This window comes from Megascapheus bottae, chromosome 17 (assembly GCF_031878675.1).
Source record: "Megascapheus bottae isolate mThoBot1 chromosome 17, mThoBot2.hap1, whole genome shotgun sequence".
Taxonomy (NCBI): Eukaryota; Metazoa; Chordata; class Mammalia; order Rodentia; family Geomyidae; genus Megascapheus; species Megascapheus bottae.
The window spans coordinates 47,714,452-47,726,165 of NC_143525.1; the positions used below are offsets into that span (position 1 = coordinate 47,714,452).

Here is an 11,714-nt window from a genome sequence, read left to right on the forward strand (position 1 = left end):
CCTCCAGAGGTAGCTGGAGCTCTGAAACTCCTCGGGAACCCCTGTGGGAATGAGCACACACTTGGCCTGCATTGTCTGTCCTGGATAGATCGAGGCAAAGAGCTCATGCTCAGCCAGCCCCGTGAAGAGCAGCACAGAGTTAGGGGTTAATCCACACCAGGAAACACGCCAGCTTTGTCTGGCCTCCCTGTTCACAGGAGGCCTCCACCTGCCTGGATGTTGAAATGAGCAATGCACTTTACTCTCAAGGTGACTGCAGACAGACCTGGTCCTGCAAGCTCCCCCTAAGAACTCCTGATGACAGGACCAGTGGACAATTTTATTCTCTGCTGATCCAATTTTATTCTCTGCTTTGTTTATGAATCCTTGTGAAAAGCTGTATAGTGTTCTAGCATTTGGATCATACTGGGCCACGTTTTAAGAACTACCCTTGGTTCCTAGCAATACAATATTGTAGGCTCAGGCATGCCTTCCTCTAGTGAACTGTGGAGGTCTCAGGCCTAAAAACTGAATCTTGCCCTTGTCTTCCAGGCCCAACCTCAGAAAGGGGACCCAGGCTGTTCCCCAGAATGCCTAGGGAACCAGGCATAGCACCATGTTATCTATAGACTCCATCCATAAGAGAAAGCAGTCCACATGGCACAGGGGCCTTGCCACCCCTGCTTCCAAGCTTTCTCCCACAACTCAATCCCACGTGGGACAAAAAAATCCAGTTGAGACATAGTCCGGATTCTGGAGCTGTCCACCAGACAGAGCTCTTGACCTTCATCACAGCCACAAACTAAGTGGCTGCCCCCTCTATAGTCCCCCAGTAGACTCCAACAGAGAGGTGGGGGAGGGGAGAGCGAAGACCTTCTACTTCTGCGACCTCTCCCCCAATATAATCACCCCCTTCCTCCCGCTTTTCTTGCAGCTGATCAAAGAGAAGCTATTAGACCTGCTTGGCAAAGAGGAGGACGAAGGGAGCCCAGATGAGAACGTGGTAAGAGTGGCTGGTGGGTTGGCTGAACTGCCTAAAGCTTTTAGAACCATTTCAGCTCCCACCTTACTCCAGGAGCCACTAGGACATGTCCCCAAGGCCCGCGTTACCCTAAAGCTCTGATCTACTCTGGCTCTCACTTTTAGAGGTTTCTGCCCTTCCTGCTTGAATGAATTGTTCAAGTGGAATGGATGATAAACACACACACTTCGCTTGTCCCCACAGAGCACCTGTGACACAATGCCAAACCACTCTGAAACCGTCAGCCACACTGTGAATGTGCCCCTGCAGACAGCCCTGGGCACCTTGGAGGAGATTGCCTGCTGACACTCCTCAGGGACCCAGCACCTCCGAATAGACCTCAAGGCCCAAGACCTAGGGCAGGGGACAGCCAGCTCAGGTGGGATGGCCCCTGACGACAAGAAGAAGCAAGAGCCCCTATGCACACATTGCAAACTTCTGCCAAACCTCGCTCTGGCCATGTCTGACATGACACGTCCCTGGGCCCCGCCGTGTGTCCTCGTAGGAGAGATGAGTTACACTGGAGCCGTCAGAGAACCAACCTGCCATCACATCTCACTGCCAGATGTATAAAGCACCTGCATGCTCAGACTTCTTACAGCCAGCGCCACCTCCACATCTGTCTTGTACACGATACTCCTGCGTGCGGCCTCCCTCCAGTGTCTGTGCGGTGGGACCTGATGCCGGTCCCTCAAAGTGACACTTCACACAGCCCAGAAGGAAGCCGCAGAACTCTCTATAGTGTTCAATTCCTGTGTCCTTTGTGAAGATTCTTAACCTACCCAAGAGCTCCCATTACCCCTCCCCCAACTCACCCCTGGGGCTCCGGCACCAAAGGTGACCAGTGCCATCTCCCCTTTTGCCCCAGCATCTGTGGAGGTGGCACAGTGGCCTGGGTGACCCCCCCCCCCCACTATTCATCCATGGAGCCACGTTGTTCTGTGACACAGCTGTACAGTCTGATTCTTTTTGTTTTTAATTTTGAGGGGCTTTCTGTTTTTGTTCGTCTGTTGAAGGTCATTTCGCTTTTGTTTTATGGCTTTTGGTTTTGATGTTCTGAGGTTTGGTTGTGTTGAGGTTTTGTTTTTTTTTCCTTTCCATTTTCTTTGGAGTTTATTTATTCGTGCTTTGAATCACAGTCATATTAAAAGCTGGTCTTGTGGAAATGGCTGTCGTTTCTAGTTTTTTCTCCACATCCAGGTCTCTCTCTGCCCCTGAAGGTAAGAAAAGGATCAGATCGTCCCACCCAAAAGCTGCAGGTGGCGTGCTTAGGTAGCTTTATGTGCGACATTTTCTTTGCCATGTGTTTTATCTGTTCTAAATGGTTCTCAGTGGTGGCTCACACCTATGGGTGGAGTGCCACTCGTGTTCTGCAGCACACTGCCTCAGACCGTGGGACTCGGAGAACAGAAAGCCGCCCACTCCTGAAAGCCACAATGAAGATGTCCTAGACCTCTGTGGCTCTATTTACTTCACTGTGACCTCCCAACATGGACCAGGGGACCCAGTGCGATCTCCCTCCCATGCATCTCAACCTCTCTCCACCCCAGCTTCCTACACCCCCCATTGAACTGACCTGACTTCTCCCTCCAAAGGATCACATTTGCAATCCCTTCCTTCCTATCGATGGCTCTTCCCCTGGCATCCAGGCAGGGAACAGGAGGTTGGGAGAGATGCTGGAGGAATACAGGAGACATGCCCATTTAAAACCTCCAGTGGCAAACCAAAGCGTCCTATCTGGGCAGAATCTTTGAACTCAAGACACCATTCTAGTTCCATAACCACATTCCTGGAGCTGAACCTTTTCCCTCTCATGATCAGTCCCTAGTTCTCCCAAGCCAAGGTCTCCCCACCCCCACCAATAAAGAAAAATGTCTCCTGTAACTTTTGCCCTCACCCTTACGTGCAAATGAATGGATAGTATTGGCCAGACCAAGGGTTCGGGATTTTGGTCTTGGCTTTTACCAGACTCTTCCTTTGGAAAATCCCTTGTGATTGGGCCCACCAGATAATCCAGGATGGTCCCCCCCATTGCAAGGTATTTAACTCAATCACATCTTCAAAGCCTCTTGTACTAATGTAAGGTCGCACATATATGTAATCTCCCATGCATGGAAGGTTCTGGGCATCGTTGGAAACCATTCTTAGGCCTATCACAAACCCACTAGCTTAAAATAGTAAGGACTCCAAACCAAACCAAAAAAGAAAAAAAGTAAGGACTCAAAGTGATCATTCCTCCAGACTTTGCCAAGGAATAGACTCCCCCCATCCCCATCTCACCCCCACCAAGGCAAGCCCAACCCTCCGTACAACTGGCTGCAAAATGTCCTACTGGTCTTAGACCGCCAGATGAAGGAGGATGGGGTCTGAAGTGTGGGTTCTGCCTCTGATTGCTCCCTCTCAGGGATCAGAATCAAAGGAAATGTCTATTTGGACTGTCAAGAATCGGTTAGATGCTTCTGCCTTGTCACAGTTTAACAGCTTCATATTTTTTTAATCCATAGTTTAAATTGCTATTTGAACTGCTTCATCGGATTTCTGGCTTCCTTTCAGAAATATACATATATATATCAATTTGTGATGGAGCAAAGACCACTGGAACACATTTGGATTTCTTCCGCTTCACAAACTTATGCGCCCCATCTGGTTTCAATAAGCTTGGATCAAGCCCTCGTACTTAACTTATTAAAAGAGATAATAGAGGGAGATAGATGGTAACTAGGTGGATAGATAGATGGATGGATAGATTGATAATATAGAGAGATTTATGAACTCAAAAGAGCAAATCAATATTAATTGTTAGCTTTTTCAAACGCCACAATCTAAATACCGCTAAGTGATGGGGTGTTCTTCTTGTCATTTTAAACAAGTAATTGTAAGTAATGAAGACCTGGATAGGTCAGGTAGTCAGAGGACACTTAAGGACATGTATAATAATTTCAGGAATGATTTTTTTAATAAAGGCCAGAACTCTTAAGTCCAAACCACAAGACTGGATTCTCAGTGACCTCATCAGTTCAGATAAAGTGGTTAACAAATGGCATGGGTACTCAGAGGTGGCTATAGTTGGGAGAGCAATGGAAAGAGTGACCCTGTAAGTACCCTTTTGGGCCTGTGCTGTGTGATCACACACTGTTGCTTTGTTGTTTTTGGCAGAAAGACCAGAGTTATTTTATTTTCATCTTTCTAGCTTGAAGCTATTTGTGTGAAAGTTTTAAGCGTGATCACATCATTATGCCTAGCCAAGATGCTGGTAGAGCCACAAGCACTGGAAAGGAGAATGAGAGTCGACAGGGTCTCCTGCAGATTAGGCCTGGAAGTTTAAGTAGGGGATGGCGCGGCTCACAGGTGCAAGCGGGCTGGCCGGCATTGGGCTTCAGCCTATCTGAACCCTAGGGGTCAAGAAAGAAAAGCTGATCCTCACTTCCCCCTCACAAGTTTAGAGACTCTAATTCCACTATTCTTTGTGGACTGAAGGCCTCAGTGAGGTCCCCACAGATGAGCTCAGGGATTCCAGAGATGAAAGGGATTCAGCGAGGGCAAGGACTTTGCTTCTGCAGAGATCTGAATCCACACACAGGCTGGGCAGATCTCACGTGACTTAGAACCATCTTCCTATATGAGGTGGGGAGAGAGCAGAGGAAGGAAGGAAAGGGGCTCATGCGGGCAGGACATCCAGCCATCACTTATTTCCATGGATGGTTATGTGTCGGGCACTTGTTTTGGAGGAATGTATGATCAGAGCAGGGAATATTAACAAGTGCACAAATGACTCTAGGACATGAGTTGTTTCCAGTTGACCAGGCATGAGAGAGAAGATTATTCCAGGAGATTCTGAACACAGGAAAGTATCCTAATGGCCACTTAAACGTAGGGAGGAGCTAAAGGTTGGAGGGCCTGGTCACCCATCTGACCCACTATTATAGCCCATACCCTTCAAGCTCCTTCCCTGGCTGCTCTCCAGAGCCTAGGAGACATTTCTCAAGCCAAAGATTATTGAGCAGAGGGCTTTCTTTCCCTTCATCTGGGCTTATTACCTCTCTCACACATAAATCTTTTACTCATGTGCTTCCATATTCCTAATGCTAAGAGGCTGAATATTTTGTGGATCATAAAACAGAATAGAGGGCTGTGAGTTTGGCCTAGTGGTAGGGTGCTTGCCTAGCATGCACGAAGACCTGGATTCAATTCCTCGGTACCACATACATAGAAAAAAGCCAGAAATGGTGCTGTGGCTCAAGTGGTAGAATGCTAGCCTTGAGCAAAAGATGCTCGGGGACAAGGCCCAGGCCCTGAGTTCAAGGCCCAGGACTGGTAAAAAATAAAAATTAAAAATTAAAAAAAAAAAAACAGAATACAACCCAACCATGCCTGAAGGCATGCAAACAATTGCAATGTGACGTTTGACTTATGTAAATGTTCATTTGCTTTTCAAGAGCAAGGCCTTAAACAGGAAATCAAAAAACTAGGGTGCAAATTTTTTGCTGCTATAAGCTGTTCACATGATTTTAGATAGTTCTCTCTCTTAACCTCAGTGTCCTCCTCTATGAAAGAAGAGGAAAAGGGCCATATAATTCTTTTCATTTGTTCTTCCCAGTTCTAGCCATCCGTAAGTCTAAGTTAGAAATGGGGTATCAGGAATGTGAGCAAATGCTTGATTTACTGCTCAGAGCCTCTGTTTCCCCATCTATAAGGTGGATATGATTATTCCTGATTTTTAAGGGTTACATTTATGAATTAAATCAACTTAAAAGTGTATAAAACACTTTCTAGCCAGGCTCGGTTGGCACATGCCTGTAATCCTAGCACCTCAGAAGGCTGAGATCTACGGGTAGAGGTTCAAAGCCAGCCTGGGAAAGAAAATCCATGAGACTCTTATTTCCAATTAACCATCAAAGAGCCGGAAGTGGAGCTGTGGCTCAAGTGATAGAACACTAGCCTCAAGCAAAAAAGCTCAAATAGTGCCCAGACCCAGAGTTCAAACCCCAGGATTGGCATACAAATAAAAATGTCCTCAATTTTCCCACCTGTTTTGTTATTTTTTTTTTTCGTTCAGTAATCTCGTTTGGATCGTTGACTCTGCAAAGTAAGATGAAAGGTACGAACTCCTCTTGCCCCTGGGGGGAAAACGCACATAGTCACACAGATGTAAAATTGTATGTGTAATTGGGGGAGGATTCTAGGTGTCCAGAAGTTCTGTGGACCCACCAATGCTAGCCTGAGTCTATCTTCGGAGTAGGGAACACTAAACAATCTTCAAAAGAACCAATCAGTACCTCAAAGATCCGCCAGCATTCCTCCTTCTAAAATGATCTAACGACTGCTATTTTTAGTGGACAGAAAGAAAGGGATGGGAGTTGATCAATTTCAAGAGTTTTTCTGTTGTTGTTGTTGTTGTTGTTGTTTTCCTCTTTAATTTTCTAAACCTGCTGCACCTGCTGCTGCTTGGGAACAAGTGTTCTCACAGATGGCAAAGTGAATGAGCAAACAGAAAATGAATGGGAACAGGAAAACTTGGAAGTGTGATTTCATGAAATCATGTTATATATGTGAAAATTGTCAGGCATGAAGAGACCTGCGTACATCAAAAGGGATTTTTCTAAAGTGTCCTCCTCAAATATTCCCATGTATGTCCTGGTCCCTAAGAGGATCCTGCCAAGCACGGATGGCTCACACCTATTATCCTAGCTACTCAGGAGGCTGAGATCTGAGGATTGTGGTCAAACTCCAGCCAAGGAAGGAAAGTCTGTGAGACTCTTATCTCCAATTAACTACTAAAAAGCTGGAAGTAGAGCTGTGGCTCAAGTGGTAGGACAAGTGCTAGCCTTGGACAAAATTACAGCTCATGGATGGCACCTAGGCCCTGAGTTCAAGCCCCAAGGTGACACCAAAAACATGATGTGATCATGTCCTCTGCATCCCAGAGATGTGAGCATTATATTCTCTGATTGCAACTGAGCCTCAGCACAAAGTGCTGGCTGATCTCGGATTTCCAAGGTGGGCTAGAGTAGTTGTTCGATCATTTGTTTAAAGAAGAATCTACACTTGAGAGCTAGGACTGATGCCTTGGAAAGGGTGATTTGGAGCACTGCCTCCCTAGAAACTGTTTCTAGATCACACTCATTTATCTACCTTACTGACTTTTGGAGCTATTTGTCTTTAATGTGATTCAAACTCCTGTGACTTCCTTTTGAAAGGAATTAGTATTTTTTTGCCATTCTGGGGCTTGAACTCAGGGTCTGGGCACTGTCCTTGAGCTTTCTTAAGGTCAGCACTCTGCCATTTGAGCCACTGCACCACTTTCAGCTTTTTTGTGTGTTATGTGGTACTGAGGAATGGAACCCAGGGCTTCATACATGCTAGGCAAGCATTCTACCACTAGGCCATGTTCCCATCCCTTGAAAAGAATTATATTCAACTTAAAATAGGCCTAAACTACAACATGAGCTGGTGGGCACCAACTCGTCTCCAGCTCAAATGGTATCCAGCCTTAAAAGGAAGAGGCATCAAAACCCAGCAGGAAGAAGATGGAGGCCCCCATCCTGAATCCATCACACCACACCCATCTCATCTGGGTGCCAGTGAGTGCCGAACACTGCATCAGATGCTGGAGGCATGAGCCTTATATTCAAGCAGCGCAGGGTCCGGTTAGTCAGTGGCAGGAAACAGGCTGAGCAATCGGCCCTCAGCCCGAGAAGAGCCTCTTTCATCTGCATCTATGAGTATCAAGGGATAGTTGAGTATTCCCCCACCCTCACCCTTAGTGCTAAAGATACAGAAGAGACCACTTCAAATCTGTCTTATGGGGGGGGACACTAGTCCCAGAATAGGGGGACTCACCCAGCTTTACAAAATTCACTTAATACTCTCTAGTCTCCATTAAAATATCTGCCATTATATCCAATCCATCCCTTTTCTCTGCCCTCTTCTCTTCCTTCTCAGCAAAGAGTAGGGAGGACACGATACAGATCTCATAAGGAAGCTCAGGTCATTGGACACATCCTGTCTTTCTCCTCCTCCTCCTCCTCCTCCTCCTCCTCCTCCTCCTCCTCCTCCTCCTCTTCCTCCTCCTCCTCCTCCTCTTCTTCTTCTTCTTCTTCTTCTTCTTCTTCTTCTTCTTCTTCTTCTTCTTCTTCTTCCTCTTCTTCTTCTTCTTCTCCAACTTCTTCCTCTTCTCAGCTCTGATTTTAACCCAAGGCCTCATGCATGCACTCTACCATTTGAGCTGTTCCTCCAAATCAAAGAGAAATTCTTGATCCACCCTCTCTGTCCCAGACACTACACTAGGCTCCTCACTGCTCTCTATTATGCAACTCACACGATATTACCAGGGGGGCTTCATTAGCACCTCTGGTTCATCATGGAGGTCGAGCTCCAGGAAGCAGAAAGATTTCCCCAAGATCAGCAGCTAAGAAGAGGAGAAAACTCATCACCCCATTTTTGTCCAAACTGTACTGATCTTCCCCTGCTGTAAGATATGACCAAGAGGGCAGTCGATGGGAATTTAGATAAAGAGTAGTCCCCTGAGAGGCAGAGGGTTCCCCCAAGGAGGCTCAGGAGAGTGTGTTCACTTGCACTGATGCATAGTTCTTTTTTTTTCTGTTCAGAGATGAGTACTGAACTCAGGGCTCTACACTTGCCAGTTGCTTTTTCACTTAGCTAAATCCCTAGTCCCAACGTAGGTAGTTCTTAACAAAGCCTTTGAATTATTGCATATGAAAGATTATGGGGGCCCATTCATTGATTCTACAAACACTAGAATGAGTAAATGAATGAGTGCCTATCATCCTTCCATTTGTTCTCACCTCAATTTGCCTTCCACAGGCTCACGCATTGATTATATGTTAGCTATTCCAGATCCTGGAAACAGAACATACAAATTCCCTGCCTTCCGGATACTCACAATCTAATATAAAGAGACTGAGAAAGAGCTACACATAAAATCAATGAGAATAAAATCATTCTACAGTGCAAGATAGTGACATGAAGATGTAAGGTCTCTTTAACCATTGATGGCAATAAAGCTACTCTGAAGAGGTAAACTTGATGTAAGACCTTAAAAGAAAGGAATGGCCCCTGGAATATTTGAAGACATGATATCCTAGGAAGATACAAAGGCCCAGCTTGTTGCATCCAAAGGACAACATTTATAGGGTAGAATAGGTAAGGGGAAGAATATCGATAGAGAAGAGCACAAGGTATACTTAGTCCACACCAGCTAGAGCAACCTGTTCTGGTGGTTGAGGAATCAATCTACCCTCACAGACCAAGCCAAAGAACTTGACCTTTAATCCTGAAGGTGAGAACAAGCACTGGGTCAGGAGAAGGAACACAAAGAGAGAACAGGGGGGGGGGGGGTGAAGAGAGAGAGAGAGAGAGAGAGAGAGAGAGAGAGAGAGAGAGAGAGAGAGAGAGAGAGAGAGAGAGAGAGAGAGAGAGAGAGCACTGAAGAAGAATTGGAGGTGGCAAGGAAGGGGACCAGAGACAGGCACTTAGGAAGATGTTCCTAAGTGTGTACCCCACCAATGTGGTAGAAGGAAGGACCATTTCAAGAGATAATAAGTGAAGTAGGCAGGGCATAGGTAACTAGGAGATTGTGGAGAGAGACAGTTAGGTGGAAGCAGAGAGACACCCACATATAACCTGGTTACACTACCCAGCCTGAGCACTTCTCTTAGGGGTACAGGGCAGTCTGGCTTTGGTCAGGGCACTCTCCCTGGGACATGCCTCTGACTCCAGGTCTCTGAGGCCCCTTTGTCCAGACTTCACATGTTCCCAGCCTCCCCTTGCCGAGCTACAAGGCCATGATGGAAGCCCAGTCTCTCCACCTCTTTTGAATAACTCCCTCTTGGTTCTAGGAGCATTGGTCCACCTGCAACCTGAATGGGCCCACGTGGGGCCATCCGGCAATGCAGACACAGAAGTGAGAAGTGGGATGGAAGTGGGGATCACAATCCAGATACGCAGATGCTGTCTCTCTGGCAATAGCACAGTGACTGAGATCACGTGTGGAGTCATATTGACCCTGGCATGGATTTTTGATTCCAAATATGTTTTCTTATATTCATAGAATGGGGATGACAATAGTACCTACATCATAATTGTTATTCTAGAGTCTAAATTACCATGTGTGGCACACAATAGGTACACAGCATTTGTTTTAAAGGCAACAATCTCTCTCTGGTGCCTACTCTGTTATTAAAAAAAAAAATCATTGTCACTTGTATGAATAGCTCCCATGTTTGAATGCCCCCTTGCCTAGACCAGCAGTAGAAGGAAGTTGGCCTGCCTTACAAACGGTGGGTGCTCAGCCATCCCTGGAGTGTTTGCATTCAGAAACAGCAGAACAGGTGTGGGGATGCAAAACCTGGGTGACGCCCCTCTCCAAAAGTCACAGCCGTGCCTCAGCCGACAGTTCTGTACCTGCAGGGTTTTAAGAACCATCTATCTAGGGGACAGCAAAGGAGATGAGAGACTATGTTGTCTCATATTGGTTATCTCATATTGTTACAGTATCTCACTTTGTTATCTGATATATTGAATTTATTTGTATTTGGTTATTTGAAATTGGACAGGGAAGGGGGGAAAACCAAGACAGGTGGGGAGTGTGGGGGGGAGGGTAATGGGTACCAAGACATGTGAAAGGGTATCAATGTATGTGAATTAATGCACCTTCTATCTGGCAAATATCATGTAACCCTTTTACTAATTACAATAAAAAAAAAGAATGATCTACCTGAAACAATCCAACAGTGTGAACTCCAGGCATCTCACACCTCATCCTGTCACTTTTGTTGCTCTTGCCACCACACCTACTGGGATCCTAAGATGTGCTCTTTTAGACACACAAGTATCCTATAGGAACTGAGATTCTGATTTTCTGGTCAGTGGGAGACAGTGTGGCCCTCTTCTGAGCTTCTTGCTATACTGAAGAAAGTAGGAAACTATGCTAGTTGTGAATTCTGCTGCCCCCAAAGTGACTCGCCATCCTCACCCCCATTCTCCAGTATCCCAGAAAAGGACAGCAATGTGTGATGATTTCCCGGCTCAGAAAGTGACCAACCACCGCTATCAGTGGCACTTGAACCTCCCACCTCTAGAGAGCACTGGAGAGAGCAATGTGAGCCATGGCACACATGACATGGGGGTCATCTTGGAGTCACTTTACTCTTACCTTGAACATATAGGAACAAGTTAGAAGGAGGGCCAGCGACTGGCATGTGTAACACAAGCCACAGGAAATAAGAGTCCAGGGACTCTTCCAAACCAACCAGAGATACAGAATTCTACACCTAGCTAGAGTTGCCAGGTAAAATCTAGAATGTCCCTGTTAAATTTGAGTTTTAGATACACAAGAAGTAAATATTTTTCCACATTTTCTTTTATTTTTTTCTCCCCAAACTTCAAAAGATTGTACAAGAGGTTACAATTTAACGTGTCCACCTAAGTAGACAGTACTTACAAGAAGTAATCATTCACTATAATTTTAATCCATACACTCTTTGAGATATATTTAAAATGACCTTGTGTATCCAAAATTCAAACGCAACTGGGACATCCTGGTTTCTATGATTGTTGATGTTTGCTTTACTAAATCTGGCAACCTTAGACATGAGCTGTGCCCGGTGTGAGGACAGGTGGACAGGTGAAGAAACAATTAGAGACAGTAGCCCCAATTTGGCACCTGTGGGCACACTGAGAGTGAGGACCGTGC

General features: G+C 45.9%; 1 protein-coding gene across 2 annotated transcripts in view; it reads left to right on the forward strand.

Moving 5' to 3' along the window:
• LOC150052035 (acid-sensing ion channel 2-like) overlaps nt 1-2,166 on the forward strand; it is a 224,826-nt gene extending 222,660 nt beyond the window's left edge. The window contains exons 9-10 of one of the 2 annotated variants that reach the window (XM_090351258.1): nt 914-982; nt 1,205-2,166. In XM_090351258.1, coding sequence (XP_090207384.1) covers nt 914-982; nt 1,205-1,306 — 171 coding nt within the window. In that variant the 3' untranslated portion in view covers nt 1,307-2,166. The remainder of the gene's footprint in view (nt 1-913; nt 983-1,204) is intronic. The other variant, XM_090351259.1, reaches the window with a different exon arrangement.
• Nucleotides 2,167-11,714: the final 9,548 nt, after the last annotated feature.